This window comes from Rhincodon typus, chromosome 4 (genome assembly GCF_021869965.1).
Source record: "Rhincodon typus isolate 14 chromosome 4, sRhiTyp1.1, whole genome shotgun sequence".
Lineage (NCBI taxonomy): Eukaryota > Metazoa > Chordata > Chondrichthyes > Orectolobiformes > Rhincodontidae > Rhincodon > Rhincodon typus.
The window spans coordinates 92057421-92075173 of NC_063335.1; the positions used below are offsets into that span (position 1 = coordinate 92057421).

Consider the following 17753-nt stretch of genomic DNA (forward strand, 5'->3'; position numbering starts at 1 on the left):
GGCTGAAGGTGGCTGGACCTAGGACCTTGCAAACAAGAATCTACTTCTACTTTAAAAATATTCAAGAACTCTGCTTCTACAACCTTTTCCGGTAGAGATTGCGAAACAGTGAGAGATAGAGACAAAAACAATCGTGATTGTCTGCATGTATGTTGGGATACAGGGGTGGGGGGCAGGAAGATGGCACATAGTTACAGCTGCATAGTCATAAATTAGAAACTCTAACTTTGGCAAGACAAATGAAAGGTGTTACAAGTAGTAGTTATTTTCTGTTACTGACAACATTTGATGTTAATTACTGGTGTCCTGAACTGCAGTCAATCAGACAAATTGGTCATTTTGGTGGTCAAATCAGGATTTTATACATTTACCCCTTTTATAACAACCTGTGGAACACTGCAGCATTATCATCAGTAAATTCTTTCCACTTAAATTGTGACAATATTTAAAACTCAGAGTGATAGGGTCAGTGCACCAGAGGCATGGGCTTTATGGATTTGAATGCTCTTTTCTCATCAGTTACTTGTCTTACATTCTTAGATTACAAGCTTGACAGTGTTTTAACAAATAGCATAATTAGTTCATTGTCACACTTAGCAACCAAAATCTACATTACATTCATCTAATTCCCACAAGATACCATGTTTTCCAATTCTGGAGTAACACGATTGTCAACATGGCTTTGTGTGCGGGCAATCGGGTCTCACTAACTTGATTGAATTTTTTGAAGAAGTGATAAAGAAGATTGAAGAAGGCAAAGTGGTGGATGTTGTCTCTATGGACTTCAGCAAGGTGTTTGACAATGTTCTGGCATGGTTAACTGGTTAACAAGGCTAAATCACAAGGAATCCAGGGAGGGGTAGCCATTTAGATTCAAAATTGGCTTGAAGGTTGGAGGCAGAGGGTGGTGGTGGAGGGTTGTTTTTCGGACTAGAGACCTGTGACTGGCAGTGTACCACAAGAAGCTGTGCTGGGTCCATTTCATTTTGTCATTTATATAAATGATTTGGATGTGAAATTTAGGAGATATGGTTAATAAGTTTGCAGATAACACCAAAATTGGGGGTGTAGTGGAAAGTGAAGAAGGTTATCTTAAAGTGCAATGGGACTTTGATCAGATGGGCCAATGGGTGACAGATGGAGTTTAATTTAGATAAATGTGAGGTATTGCATTTTGGTAAGGCAAATCAGGGCTAGACTTACACAGTTAATGTAGGGTCCTGGGGAGTGTTGCTGCACACTTCAGGTGCAGGTTCAATGCTCCTTGAAATTGGAGTCACAGGTAGACGGTATTGAGGGTGGTGTTTTGGTATACATGCCTTTATTGGTCAATGCACTGAGCACTGGAGTTGGGATGTCATGTTGCAACTATATAAGACATTGGTTAGGCCAATTTTGCAATATTGAATACAATTCTGGTCTCCCTGCTGATAGGAAAGATGCTGTGAAACTTGAAAGGGTTTGGAAAAGATTTACAAAGATGTTGCCGACGTTGGAGGAAGAGGCTGAACAGGCTGGGGCTATTTTCCCTGGAATGTCGGAGGCTGAGAGGTGACTTCAGAGGTTTGTAAAATCATGAGGGGCATGGACAGGGTGAATAGCTAAGCTCTTATTCCCAGGGTAAGGGAGTCCAAAACTGCAGCCTTAAACTTAAAGGCAAGAGGGAAAGATTTAAAAGGGACAAAGGGGCAACTTTTTCACACAAAGGGTGGTGTGTGTATGGAATAAGCTGCCAGAGGATGTGGTGAAGGCTGGTACAATTACAACATTTAAAAGGCGTCTGGATGGGTATATGAGTAGGAAGGGTTTAGGAGGGATATGGGCTAAATGCTGGCAAATGGGACTAAATGAATTTAGAATACCTGTTCGGCACAGACAGGTTGGTCTGAAGGAACTGTTTCCATGCTGTACAACTCTATGATTCTACGGTCAATGCACACGATACAGGATGAGAGATATTGCAACAGGCACAATAGTTTGCACACTATGGTTATATAGTTGTAAATAGTTTTGTGCTATATATTAGCCTGTTTTCTAGAATCTTCCCACATCCGTGACACAGTCAAAAGAGTTTACACAACTGAGAACATAAATGGAAAACAAAAATGTTAACAGATAACAGTGAAGAAGAAGGGATTATCGAAAAGTATTTAAAATAGTAAAGAGCATAGAAGAAAAGAAAGGTCCGAAGTATTGCTTGAAGTTAAATTAACAATAAGAGCAAAAACAAATGGTAGGCATGATGTAACCTCTCCTCCTTAATTAAGCTAGTCTTCTTGTCCTTTTCAAATCACCATACTGTTCATGTAATTACAGGGCTTTACTTTTTGATTCAGTTTCTCAATTACAGAAAAACATGCTTACTGCTCCAGTACAAGTTGCCTTTGGTCTTCCTGAGATTTGCAGATGTCTTTCATTTTATCCAATAGCCTTGTTACTTTGTTTTCTAGATCTGCATAGAACTCTTTTCCTTCTTGGGATTTCTTCATCAGGTCTTCGTAAGCTTCATACGATGCTACTAGCATCTGAATAGTAACGTTCCACCTAAAGAGCAACAGGAAGTGCCAATTTTAAACTTGTGCTGTTACTTTTAAAGCAATACAGTAATATCATTAAATGTCTTTTCTGCATTACTTTTACAAATCATAAATATGTCTATTAAAAAAATTAATGTCATGTCAGGATAGAAGAGATTTCTTTTTCTTCTTAACAGAATCTTAAGCAGCGTTAGCCAACATTTCAGAGAAGAGCAATCTAATGAAACTGAACAAGATAATAACAGGAAAAAGTCATTCACGTGAAATTTAACTTTCGCTCCACAGATGCTGCCTGACTTGCTGAATTTTTTCCAATATTTTTAATAGTTCTAATATTCACAATGTATTGCTTTTGTGTTCAAGATGAATACAGAAAGGGCCTGGAAATTCTCAGCTGATCAGGCTTTATCCGTGAAGAAACAGAAATATTTCAGGTTGAGAACTTTAATCAGTTCTGCCTGACCTACTAAGTATTCCCAACATCTGTTTTCACTTCTGATTACTACAGTTCTTTTCCTTTGTAGAAGGGTGACAGCACAACTTCAGGCTCAGTGCTAAGATTATTGTCCAAATGCACAATTAGTAGGTTGTTTTTGCACGGAGAAACTGCAGCATGATTATTTTACTAGATGTGTAAACACCTCAACTATTAATGGTGGCCAAAATTCAAATTCCAGTTTGGTGGCTGGAGGATTTAAATTCAGTTAATTAAATAAATCTGGAATAAAAACTTGATGATGATCATGAAACTACTGAATTGTCACAAAAATCCATCTAACTCAATATCCTTTATGGGAGGAAATTTGCTATCTTTATCCAGTCTGACCTATACGTGACTGCAAAAACACAGCAGTTTGGTTGACTCACTGCCCGGAGAATGGTCGAGGAAATCATACAGCGCATTCAATAAAGAGGCTCATCGCCACTGAGTCAAGGGAAATTAAGAACGAGTAATAAATGCTGACTTTGACAAGAATGTTCACATCCTTTAAATCAATAAAATAAAACCTGCAAACTACTGCTGTTCAGAGAATACGACAGTTATTCAACTGGTATCAGACTTGACAAATCTGGAAGAATACTCTGGGCCTTTAAAGGAATGGGTTATTGATTACTCAAATGTTAATTTTGGCTTTATCAAACACAGATACACAACAACATTCACCAAACAGTACTGAATAAAAACTGCTCAGAAAAGCAATACCTTAACAAAATTCCTTAGACATAACACAGACTCTGCAATACCAAAAATAGCCTGGCCTTATCCACTCAAATGGACATTATTTATGAAAGTAATAAGTAATTCTTCATTTCATTGAAATTGTAAGTACAAAGGTGTCTTTCATTTGTTGCTCTCCCAATCATCATTGGTTTTGAATGAATCTACATTGAATACCACCTTCATGTAGTATATGCCCTCTGGATTCTTTTCACCATCCACTAAGATGAGGAGAAATGTCTTCATACAATAAAGAGCCTGTGGAAATCATTACCACAGGAAATGGTTGAGGTCAAAGCATTGTGTTTTCAAGGAGGAAGTAGATGTAGCTATTGCAGCTAAAGGGATCAAGAGAGGTGCGGCAGCAGCTGGGGGTGGTGCAATATTCGAGTTTTGAGTTTCATGAACAGGCATAATCATAATGAATAGTAGAGCAGGCTTGGAGGGGTTGAATAGCATACTCCTCCTACTTTCTATATTTCTATATATCTGTGGCCCTCAATTCAATCAATTACTCCACCTCTATCTTTTTTACAGTTCATTTGTGCCATGGCTCCATTCCTATATTTCTCAATGGAATGAGTACATTTCCTCCAACAGTTTGCCAATCCTTCTCTGCGTGGTAATTATTATGTTGTCTCAAATTCAACAATTTTTGCTTTTTCTCATCTGAACACTATCATTACAAATCTGAGTCTGGTGCACAAATCTAATCTGAATCAGTGGAATCTCTCCATTAAGTGGCCCAAAGAGTTCTGGTTTTCGATATGAGACTTAGGTTCTTATCGAGAGATTATGGAAGTTTATTAATAACTATGTTCACGAATATGACAAATTTACAGATATAGTATTGTGCACTTACTAAGGTTTTTATTACATTGCAAACATAGTTGGCTGGCTGTCTAAATGACTAACTGTCTGCTTGCTAACTATATAGAGTAAGATATATCACATGCCACGAGATCATCTAGATGTCTTAAAGATTCAGTGCCTAAAATCTATGCACTTATACCACATGGTTGGCCTGCCTACCTTATTCCAAAGTCAACTCCCTCTAATGGGGCAGAAGCGCAACATTCAATATCCCTCATGAATTAAATCAGGATGTCAATTATTCTCACTGATAATGGAGTTCATAAATTGTTTTAATTCAACAGTTGATGAAACACAAAATCATGGAATATAATAAAGGACATTTTGCCAATCAGTTCAATTCACATTCAAGTAAATTATAAACATAAAAGACTGGTTGTTCCCTTCTTCATGTAAGCACAAGAACTTTCCCTGACAAAGGTAGAAATTCAAAAATTGCAAATGGCTGTCAATTTATATGGGCAATGGAGACGCTCAGATTAAGATACAAGGATTTCAATGACACTGATTATATCAGGAAATAGGCAAGTAAATTACAATATTCTTAATTAAGATTCCTGACTTTCCACAGATACTGCTTGAATAGAGTTTCTCCAGCAATTCATAACTTCAGATTTCTTGTATCTGTTATATTTTGCAATAATAATTATATGCTTTTAAGAATAATGTCTGTCAGCAAATCACACTTATTCTCACCTCCATTAGCTACATTTCTGTTATACATTGACAATGCAATAGGATTTTAAAGACAATTTCTCTAATGACAATTTGTGCATTTCTACAACGCCGTAGGGAGCCAATGGCCTAGTGGTATTATTGCTGGATTGTTAATCCAGAGACCCAGGTAATGCCCTGTGAACCTAGGTTCAAATCCCGCCATGGCAGATGGTGGAATTTGAATTCAATTAAAACGTGGAATTAAGAGTCTAATAATGACCACGAATCCATCGCTGATTGTTGGGAAAAACCCATCTGGGTCACTAATGCCCTTTAGGGAAGGAAACTGCCATCCTTACCTTGTCTGGCCTACATGTGACTCCAGACCCACAGCAATTTGGCTGAAACTTAACTGCCCTCTGGGCAATTAAGGGATGGCAATAAATGCTGCCTAGCCAGCAATGCCCTCATCCCTTGCATGAATGAAGGGGGGGAAAAAAAAAATCCAACTATTACTCTTCCAAGTCTAGTGTCCCCGCTCCTTACACTAATTCACCAACAGAAATCAGCAAGCATACCCATAACGTTCAGAACTTCTTTCCGAACTCTATTTCCCTCATCTTCAAATATCTTCTTAAATCCCATCCCTGACCTCAATCTTGATCTATCACATGCTCCCCTACAACCATCCTCAATAATTAGTCAATGTCCCCTCTGTAAAGCTCTTTTTTTCAGCATGTTAAAAGGTGTTTAACAATGATGTTAAAAGATGCAATTTATTAGCTTTCATAGCACTGAAAAATAAATAATTGTTCAGTGCAAATATCTGCAAAGTTATTTATTGAATTGTATCAGCCCATGTATTGATAACTATTAAGACTTATCTTCAGATGGTTGTTTTGAATTTCTTTGGTACCTCTTAATTGATAGTTTAATTTTGTCTTTCCTTTGTGTCTCTAATAAGCTCCCTAACTATCAGCTGTAATTTGCTTTAACTGAAAGCAATATTCAAACTGATCCAGTGTAGTGTAATAGACCTTTTTGATAGCAATCTCCATTGGCTCCCAGAGTACATTTCAGTTATAATTTAACGGAACTGTAAAACAGAACAACATATTTGTAGACTTGTATAGGCATTTTATACATAATCAAACTGGTTTTTTTTTAAATTCAAGCTAATTACAGTTGGGAAACATTGAGACACTTTTTTCATTGATTTTCTCATGCAAGTACATTTGTTGAACTATGGCTGCAAGACTTCTGAATATTTTAACTAAATGGGTAGTTCTACTTCAGCACAAAGCAACCACTGGAGGACTATTCAATTATGGTGAGGTTCACAGGTAAATTTGATCCTCTTCTCACCAACCGTCCACTTAAAAAAAGGGGTTACCAAATGATGATCAGGAACTGCAATTATTGTACTAGACCAGACACACATCATAACAAAGTTCATAACCATTGTTCAAATCAGGAATTAAACATAGGACTTTCCTGGTTTGTATAAAGCACCACATAGAACCAAGAAGCACCATAGAAAGCAAACTGACTGGATGCATAGAGATAGTAGGATGCATAACAGCCTGGACTGCTCTGTCCAGGACTACAGAAGGTTGTGCGCACAGGCCAGACCATCACAGAAGCCAGCCTCCCATTCATGGACTCCACTTACACTTCTCATTGCCGTGGAAAGACTGCCTACATCATCAAAGACCCATCCCACCCTGATAATGCTCTTCTACAACTTCTTCTGTCAGGCAGAAAATACAGAAGCTTGAACAAACGCACCAGCAGGTTGAAGAATAGCTTCTTCCCTGCTGTTATCAGATTGATGAACGGACTCTCTAACTTCAAATAACATTGATCTTGTTAATGTTGTTCTTGCTTCACACACATCCTGTGCAGTATAACCTGTATGCCTCACTCTAACCAAGTTTTTTTTACCCTATGATCTGTATGTCCTTGTTTACTATGATCTGCCTGTAACACTCACAAACAAAAAACTTTTCACTGTACTTAGGTAGACATGACAACAAATCAAATGAAACATGGAGTATTGTGCAAGCAAAGCGTTTCAATATGCATCAGACAGCCTTCTTTCAATTAGCTACTCACTTATGTTCTGCTTCAGCAAGAATTTTCCTAACTGTAGCATATTTGACATTAGCATCTGTCAAAGCCTTCAAGATGTTTTCTTGGGCAGCAAGATTTTGATCAATGTAAACTTTTAGTTGATCATATTTCTTCAGTTGTTCTTCAAAAAGTTTCTGCAATTACATAGTTATACATAAGAAAATCGTACAAATTGTACCGGATACATCACAATTTTACTTGTGTCTTTCCAGATGACCAAAAATAAATTAAATTATCTTCCCAACTGCAAACCAACTACTTGACAATAAGAAGTCTTCACACCACTGCGGAATAAGTTAGTGCGAGGGCCAAGAGCATGAGGGGAAATCATAAAAACACAATTGTGACAATAAGAAACACATGAACTAAATCTACAATAATTCATGTTGCTAATATGTAGCCCAAACTGCCACTGCACCATACACCATTTCAGTCTGGAGTTTTGGATCTGACAAGCAATTTGGACAAAGATTAGAACATAAGCTACAGGATCCAGCTAGCATTAGCTGCACTTGGGAACATCATTTATGACATTATTTTTGAATTATTTTAATGGCTTCAGTCATTACACGTAAATGTGGTGTAGTTGTTGATTCACCTTCATTTCTGAATGGTCTGTTGTAACGAGTGTTGTGGTAATGTCATCCTTCTGAATGGTATCTCTCAGCTGCTGTATGAGTGAGGAACGCTGGTCTCTCATTTCCTCAACTTTCAGTAAAATTCGCTTCATGTTCTGGAGAACGCCCTTTTCCTCTGTTAAAATGCAGAGCCAAAAACAGTGTGCATTACTGAACCTGAAGGTGAGGATGCCAAGAACCATCCAAGGCCACTGGTTATAGCCAGCAGACCCAACTAACAGCATGGAAAACTTAAATGTAGGAATGGAACGTTACAGGACAGGCCAAAGGTGCCCACGAAAGAGAGAAGAATGGAATCTCTTGTTTGAAAGCAGCTTTCCTGTTGAATGTTGAGTACTGCACTTGATACAAATAAAGATAGATACAGAGGGCAAATAACGTGTCTATGTGAAGTAAGCTTGCCACAGATACAGTGTAGATTGTTCTGTTGTGAATGGGTTGGTAAGAAAGGGTCAAGTAAATAGGAAGCTATGTTTAAAAATCAAAAGTAAATAAAGCAGGGCAAAATGTGTAGAATATTCCCCAAGTTTCTTACCAGTTTATGAATTACATATATTTGAGTTTCTAAAAAAAAAAGAAGAGTTGGAGGTATGAGGTACAGAGGATCCTCCAGTTGAATAGCCAACCTGCACTCCAGTGGAAGCGAGTACATTATAAACAACACTATGAAGTACAAGTTGAAGGGTACATGTAACAATAACTGAACAGTACAATTCCTCAAAGAGAAAAACATTACCAGATATAAATTATATTGGCAAATGTATAGAAAATACACGTCAATACCGTCAGAGACAGTGGGAGTTGGTAAAGCAGCGCGAAGATCTTCTAGGGGTCCACTTAAAAGCCGTAAGTTACTGATATGTAAATTCATTGCCTTATGCAGCTCAGTATTGGTGAAGCTGGCTTTCTCATGCACTTCCATGTACTTGGACCATTCCTTGCTGAGTTCAGATATTCCGCTTGTTGTGCCCCTTCTTCCAGTGGCCTCTTGTAATTTCTGCTCTGCAAGTTCATCCTGGTCCATAAGATCCTTAAACTCTCTCAGGGATGCCTCAACATCAGTGTATACTCCAGATAGAACTGGGGAAAAATTTTAACAATTGTTACCTTTTCCATCAATTTGTAGGGTTTGGCTGCAATGCACAACACAGAGATCAAGAAAGTGCAATCAACAGTTTGTGTTAAGTTGGCCAAGTAAAAGAAAGTTGTCAAATAAAAATTGTTAATGAGCTATACATGTGGCTATGGTGACATTATTGTCATTACATGCATTTTTGTTTTGTAAATTCATGCATCACACAAAGAAAATAGATCACAGAGTAAAATGTCATAGAAAATTAAAAATGAATCATAGAAACTTTGAGAACATTGAAATGTCAGAGAGCCAAAGAAGATAGCACATAAATAACTGAACTGGAGTTTATATTTGCATAAAACATACCTTGCATGGATTGAACCAAATTTTTCACAGTATCCGGGCGGACACTCAGTGCTGCACACTTTTCCATCAGGACTGGTGGGATATGATTATACATGTCTAAATTGTCTATTGACTCTGGGTCAATTCTCAAAGAATCCATGAACTGCCTGTTATAAAATGAAACAAGACAAAGCAGATTTAAAAATCAAATGAAATTCTCTGCTTCCCTTTAGACAATTTTCTCAAATCACAACAGTAAGATACATACTATCAAAAGACATACTTAAGCTTCTGTCAAGCATACTGAAATACAAAGAGAAATTGATTTTCTTTTTACACACTGACTCCTTTTAAGTCATAGAATTAATTTGGCTCCAAAATGGATGGTTAAAAGCATTTTTTTAAAAAATAGATCACAAAACTGTAAGGCAGCAACATAATTATTGTTTTAATCATTGTCACAAAAATCCAAAGCACAGAAAAAGGTTGTTCAGCCTCATGTCCATGCCAAGCTATTCTAATCTCATTTTCCAGTACTTGGCCCATGGCCTTGGCATCATAAGTACAAATTTAAATGCTTCTTAAAGCTAAGAAGGTTTTTTGCCTCAACACCCTTAAAGACAGCATTTGGTACACTTACCTTCATTGGTCAGTGCATCGAGTCTAGGAGTTTGAGAGGTTATGTTGCAGCTGTATAGGACATGTTAGGCCACTTTTGGAATATTGGTGCAATTCTAGTCTCTCTGCTATAGGAAGGATGTTATGAAACTTGAAAGGGTTCTGAAAAGATTTACAAAAGGACGTTGCCAGCGTTGTAGGGTTTGACCTATACAGAGAGGCTAAATAGGCTGGGGCTATTTTCTCTGATGTGTCAGAAGCTGAGGGGTGTCATTATAGAGGTTAATAAAATCATGAGGGGCATGGATAGGGTGAATAGCCAAGGTCTTTACCCCAGGGTAGGGGAGTTCAAAACTAGAGGGCATAGCTTTGAGGGGAAAGGAAAAAGATTTAAAAGAGACCTAAGGGGCAACATTTTCACGCAGTGGATGGTGCATGTATGGATCAAGCTGCCAGAGGAAGTGGAGGAGGCTGGTACAATTACAACATTTAAAATGCATCTGGATGGGTATATGAATAGTAAGGGTTTAGAGGGACATGGGCCGAATGCTGGCAAATGGGACTAGATTATTTTAGGATATCTGGTCAGCATGGATGAGTTGAACCAAAGAGTCTGTTTCCACGCTGTATAACTCTATGACTATGACATCTCAAATCATACCAAAAAATGGAGGGGTTACCCTGTGAAGCTACCGAATACATGCATGCCAAATAGCATAAGCAGCAAATGATATACGAGCTAAACGATTACGTAACTAAAGGATCAGATCGGGGGGGGCAGCGGGCAGCGGGCAGGGCAGTGGCACCAGCACATCCATTCATGAAGTGCTACAGCAGTTATAACCCATTTGGATCCCCAGCATCATAGATGGCAGCCTTCAGTCAATTCAATTTAATCCACATGATATCCAGAAATTGCTGCAAAGATGCTGGCCCTTGACAATATTCAGGCAATAGGACGAAAGACATGCTCTAAAACATGCCACACCCCTATCCAAGCTGTTCCAGTATACCTACAGCACCCAGCATTTAACAAATAATTTGAAAAATTGCTCAGGTATGTCTTGTGCAAATCAGGAAAATCCAACCCAGCCATTCACACTCCATCAGTCTACTTGCGATCAGTAGTAAAGTGACAGAAGGCATCAACAGTGTTATTAAACAGCACTTGCGTACTAATAATCTGCTCACAGACTCTCAGTTTCGGATGGTCACTCAGCTCCTGACAAATAGATGAACTTCAGAGGTGAGGTGATAATGGATGGCCTTGACATCAAGGCTGCATTTGACAAGTATGAAATCAAGGGGCCCCAGAATAACTGAAGTCAATGGGAATCGGGGCAAACTCTCTGCTGGTTAGGGTGATCATAGCTCGTCAAATAAAAAAAAATTGCAGAGTTTTTTTTAGCATATCTGAAAGGCAAGAGAGCAGGGCAAGAATGGACATCGGGCCATTGGAAAATGAACCTAGTAATGGCAAACAGAAATGGTGGAGGAATGGAATAGGTACTTTGCATCAGGTTGCACAGTAGAAGACACCAGCAGCATACTAGAAATTCGAGAGAGTCTGGGGGCAGAAGTGATTGCAGTGGCCATCACTAAGGATAAGGAGCTGGGGAAGCTGAAAGGCCTGAACATAGACAAGTCACCCAGACCAGATAGACTACACCGCAGAGTTCTGAAAGAGATAGGAGATTGTAGAGGCATTGGTGTTGACCTTTCAGGAATTAGTGGAGCCAGGGAGGATCCCTGAGGACTGAAAATTTGCAAATATAAAATGCCTGTTTAAGGAAGGAGGCAGGCAGGCAGAGGACAAGAAACTACAGGTTTGTTAGACTGACCTCAGTCGTTGGTAAGATTTTAAGAGTCCATTATTAAGGATGAGATTGAAGAGTACTTGGAAATGCATGGCAAAATAGGGCTGAGTCAGCACAACTTCTATCAAGGGACATCATGTCTGACAAGTCTGTTAGAATTCTTTGAGGGGATAATGAAAAAATTAGACAATGGACAGCCAGTAGACATGATCTATTTGGATTTCCAGAGGACATTTGACAAAGCGTTGCACAGAAGACTGCTAAGAAAGATGTTGATTGGGGCAAGATATGGCACAGAAGATTGGTTGACTGTCAGAAGGCAGAGAATAGGGATAAAGGGGTCTTTTCCAGGACGGCAGCCCGAGACTAGTGGACTCCCTCAGGAGTCGTGTTGCGATTACAACTATTCACGATTTACATTAACGATCTGGATGAAGAAACTGAGGGCATTGCTGTTAGGTTTGCAGATGACACAAAGATAGGTGGAGGGTAGGTAATGTTATGGAATTGGGGAGGGGGCAGAAGGACTTGGACAGACAAGAAGAGTGAGCAAAGAAGTGGCACATGCAATTCAATATGTGAAAGTGTGAGCTAATGCACTTTGGGATTTAGAATAGAAGCATAGACAGTCTTCTAAATCGGGAAAGGTGTCAGAAATCTGAAACACAAAGGGACTTAGGAGTCCTAGTTCAGGGTTCTCTTAAGGTTATCAAGCAGGTTTAGTTGGTAGTTAGGAAGGCAAAGTATTCATTTCAAGAGTGCTAGAAGCAGAGACGTTATGCTGAGGTTGTATAAGGCTCTGGTTAGACTGCATTTGGAATATTGTGAGCATTTTGAGCCCCGTACCTAAGGGCAGATATGATCATAGAATCATAGAAGCTCATAGAATCCCTACAGTGTGGAAACAGGCCCTTCGGCCCAACAAATCCACACCGACCCTTGGAGCATCTCACCCAGACCCATCCCCCTATAACCCCACTAAGCTACATAGCCCTGAACACTACGGGCAATTAAGCATGGCCAATCCACCTAGCCAGTACATTTTTGGACTGCGGGAGAAAACCGGAGCACCCGGAAGAAACCTACGCAAACACGGGGAGAATGTGCAAACTCCACACAGACAGTCGCCCGAAGGTGGCATCGAACCCGGGTCCCTGGCGCTGTGAGGCAGCAGAGCCAACCACTGAGCCGCCGTGCCGCCCCATTTGCTGGTCTTGGAGGGGGTCCAGAAGAGATTCACAAGAAGGATGCAGGCGATGAAGGGCAGTTGAGGACTCTGTATCTGTACAGAAGAGTTTAGAAGGATAACTTCCAGAATACTGAAAGCCCCCTAGGTAGAATAGGTTTCCACGAGCAGACTGGCACCCGAAGGCACAGCTTTAGAATTAAAGGACTACACCCTTTAGAACTGAGATGAGAAGGAATTTCTTCAACCTGAGGTTGATTAATCTCATTACCACAGAGGGCTGTGGAGGGCCGGTCACTGAGTGTATTTAAGACAGTAAGGGGATCAAGAGTTATGGGAGAAGGCAGAAGAATGGAGTTGAGAACATCAGCCGTCAGTCGTGTTCGAATGGCAAAGCAGACATGAAGGGGTGAATTGCCTAATTCTGTCCCTATACGTTGTGGTCTTATAATTGACACAAAAGAAGATGGCAGCATCTTGTTGGATGTCAGTCATCCCAGCTCCAGGACATCGCTGCAGGAATTCCTCATGACAGTATCCTAGCTGCTCCATTAATGACCTTTCCTCCATCAGATCGAGGACCAGGGATGCTTGCTAATGACTGCAAAATATTCAGCACCATTCACAATTTCTCAGACACTGAAATAATTCAGTCCAGATGCAGCAAGACGTCCATGTTTGGGCTGATTAATGGCAAGTATCATTTGTATTACACACGTGCCAGGTAATGACTATCTCCAACAAGAGACTCATCTTAATCATCCCTCGATATGCAATGGCATTACTGAGTCCCCCACTATCATTATCGTAGGGATTACCATTGATCAGAAATGGAAGTAAAGGAGCCATATAAGCAACAAAAACAAATTGCTGGAAAAACTCAGCAGGTCGGGCAACATCTGTGGAGAGAAATCAGTGTTAACATTTCAAATTGAGTCACTCTTCCTCAAAACAGAGATCAGTGTTCTGAGGAAGGGTGACTCGATCCGAAACGTTAACTCTGATTTCTCCCCACAGATGCTGCCAGACCTGCTGGGCTTTTCCAGCAATTTCTATTTTTGTTTCTGATTTGCAATATCCGCAGTTCTTTTGGTTTTATTTAGCCATACAAGCACTTTATCTATAAGAGTAAGTCAGAAATAGCAAATAACTCACTTCCTTGAAAGCTTGCCCACCATCTACAAAGCCCAAGTCAAGAATGCGATGGAGTACTCTCTACATGCCTAAATAAATGCAGCTCCAATATCATTCAAAAAGCCTGACACCACCCAAGACAAATCAGGCCAGATGACTGGTATCAAATCCAAATTCACCCCTTTCCCCACCCCCCACCCGACTACCAACTCAGATTGACAGTAGTCTGTACCATCTACAATATGCAGAGCAGAGATTCACCAAGAGTTCTTAGACAGCACCTTTCAAACCGATAACAACTTTATCTGGATAGACATGGATAGCAGGTAACTGGAACATCATGACCTGCATATATCACCACTTACTATCCTCATGTGAAAATATACTGTTGTTTCTTTTCTGTGGCTGGGTCAAAATCCTGGAATTCCCTTCCTAACAGCACAGTGGGTCTACGTACATGAAACTGCAGCAATTCAAGAAGGCAGTGCACCATCATCTTCTCAAGTGCAATTAAGGCAAGAAAATGCTAGCCTAGCCAGTGAAGTCTAGATTCCAAATGATTTAAAAAAAACAAAACTTTGTGAAAAAGTTCCAGCTTTTTATAAGCTGATCAGCATTTAGATTCAAGAACATTTTTAATAACAAGTTGAGTGATATTGCAATTTCTGAAAACTCTTTGCACAATGTAATTAGGTTCTGAACTATACCAGCTGTATGCGGGGCAAATACGTACTCTAATACTTCATTTTTGCTGTCTATTTTAGCCATCACCTCTCGTAACAACTTTGCCTTTTCTTCACTAGAAAAACAGAACGGGAGAAGGATAAGACATGGCACAGATACAGCTTCAAACATATAATGTTTCAAAATATTATACTCTTTACAACATTTTGTTTTTATAAACATAGAAGGTTGAACAAAACAGATCTGCAACTACTGTAGTCATTTTGCAATCTTTTTGTTCAAAATTTAGATCATAAATTATTAATTTAATGTATTGTAAAGGAAGCAACACACAAGCACTTTTGGACACCAATAACAGAATAGAGAGCAGTGAAAACCTGAATTTAAAAAAGTAAACAGTATGCACTGCAGGCTAATTTGTATCTAGGAAAAGACAAAGAAAGTTTAATACCCCATCAAGATGTTACCCAGACAAACTGTGAAATTCTGACTTGTCCTTTTCATGTTTTAAATGTACAGTGGCTGATCAAAAATTATTTGGCAAGCAATTTATTACAGTTTTGATCATACAATGGTTTTTCATGAAATGTGTTGGCAACCTCTCTATTCACCAAATTGAATTTTGAATACATTCATCCAAAATTCATATCAATTCTCTGACAACTCATTCAACAGCTTTCGCTGTGTAAAATAATTTCCCATGTTCCCATTTACCAGTTTCTATCTTCTAGCTCCTGCTACTTGATCCTTCAAGTCAGGATTTCAGGTTTGTCAATGCCACTGTCATCTCAAAGTCATACACCATCCTGGCTTTACCATGTTGTTCCCCTAATGGAAATAGAGCAAAAATCAAAGAAATCTCCAACATCATTGCGGGAGCACTTCCACCAGGCCAGTTTGAAATATTTCAAGGTAGCTACCACCTTCTCTCAGACAACTAGGGACAGATAATCAATATCAGCTTTGCCAGCAGAACACCTGTTTGAGGTTGAACAATGAAATTCTCAAAAGTCTTTTCCCTTGTAAATAGAGAATGGTTAAATTCCTAAAGCATCTATGACTTACATACATGCTTATAGAGAAATGGGTAGAGCTAATAAATTAGCTTTTTTTAAAAAACAAGCAAAAGAAACTCTTGTAATGGTGCAATAATTTTTAGAAGAACACGTTTCAAAGTTCCTGTGCTTAATTTTCAGTCATGTAGCTGTTCAGAAGCTGCAAGCCTCAGGCTCACCTGTACAGAGACGAGGCCTCATGGGCTTCCATAGGCACCAATTTTGCAAAAATGTCAGGACCAGTCACGTTTGGATCAGTTGGATTGACAGGAAGGGCTTTTACCAGAGATGCTCCTATTAAAAATAGGTTGCCACAAGAGTTAAAATAACTGCACCTCCTTCCAGAAATAAAATCGTATTTAATGCACTTGAACATGCACAAAAATGCTCTAAATTTTAATGTAAATTTTTAAAATTAAGCAGCTCAGTTCAAGGGCCAAAGTTCAGGGCAGGATGCATTAAGTTGTAATGAACAGAGGAGATGACATTAGGAAATACTGAGTTACAGAAAAAGATGGAAGAATCAAGATCTGCAGTGATTTGAATCTTGGAAACAAAGAATTAGGATATGAGTCAGTGTTTGTTGTAAGCAATAGCCTACACACAGACTAATCAATAAAAAATGTAAATTAGGCAATCAAAAAAACTAAAATATTTCAAGTGGTTTTAAATTTGAATGCGGTCAATAGAAAATAACCTGAGAACTTGCCTTTTACAGAGGTGAGTGAATCCAGGGGTGGTACAGCCTCATGATAGACAAAATCATTGTCCTTCTTGGCAGCATTATACCTAAGTGAAACAAAGAAGGTAGAGACTGTAGAAAAAAAAAACTCAATGTAAAAATATTTTTATGTGTTTCCCCCCCTCTTCTTACCCAAATGCCAAAATTTGTGAAAGCTGCTCATAATACAATGTCCATAAAGATTTTCAATTTATAACTGAAATAAACTAACGCCATCAGGAAATCTTTCACTGACAGGTAAAAGCCAAACATCACATATTACTGGTTCTCAAGAGTGGTACAGTCTGTTCTGCTTCAATTGATATAAAATGGAACACAAAATTGAAGGAAATAATTCAGTTGTACAGAATGCCTTAGTCAGATCCTCATAAGTATGGCTTTTAGCTTTTGGCATCAGACAAGGATATATTAGCGTTGGAAGGGGTGCAACACAGGTTCACCAGAATGACACCAAGGTTTAACTAATTACATTAAGACATTGCAGTCAGCTTGGATTCACTCAAGTTTATAATATTAGCCCTCAACCATTTAGAGGTAAACATGATGTGCAATGTGGTCCTTGGATTTCATAAGTGACAAAGATCATTGCCCATTCCAAATAAGACTTTAAATGCTAATTCTATTTGTTTGCACAGGTACTGCTGGATCTGGAGATTCTCCAGCATTATGTTTTGTTTCAAACCTCCAAAAGTATATGTAATATTTTGCTTTTAGATAGATGTGGCTGCCCCAGATGGCCAGAGCAACACGAGATCTCTAGAAGAATATCCTTACTAATAGAAGACAGTTTAGGATAATTTGAGAAAATCTTCCCCAATAAGCAATAAGCCTATAATTCCCACAAATTGATTTATAATGCTTCTTGAATAGTGAAACATTTGTGGCATTGATGAAATTAGGAGGTAGTCTTATTATTCCACAGATTTTGTGAAAAGGTTGAGAGTTCAAGTGAATGCTCATGACCACAAGCTTTATAGATCTTTGTAGGATAATAATGACCAGATCACATGCTTTGTCATTCTACTTAAATTTGATCTCTC

General features: G+C 38.9%; 1 protein-coding gene across 2 annotated transcripts in view; it reads right to left on the reverse strand.

Moving 5' to 3' along the window:
* Nucleotides 1-17753, reverse strand: part of ptpn23a (protein tyrosine phosphatase, non-receptor type 23, a) — a 73055-nt gene that overhangs the window by 21184 nt on the left and 34118 nt on the right. Inside the window, exons 11-18 of one of the 2 annotated variants that reach the window (XM_048595797.1) lie at nt 16681-16760; nt 16151-16265; nt 14966-15031; nt 9499-9644; nt 8841-9137; nt 8018-8172; nt 7402-7553; nt 2365-2544 (exon numbers count right to left, since the gene is read on the reverse strand). In XM_048595797.1, coding sequence (XP_048451754.1) covers nt 2365-2544; nt 7402-7553; nt 8018-8172; nt 8841-9137; nt 9499-9644; nt 14966-15031; nt 16151-16265; nt 16681-16760 — 1191 coding nt within the window. Of the gene's footprint in view, nt 1-2364; nt 2545-7401; nt 7554-8017; nt 8173-8840; nt 9138-9498; nt 9645-14965; nt 15032-15630; nt 15735-16150; nt 16266-16680; nt 16761-17753 lie in introns of those variants that run through there. The other variant, XM_048595799.1, reaches the window with a different exon arrangement.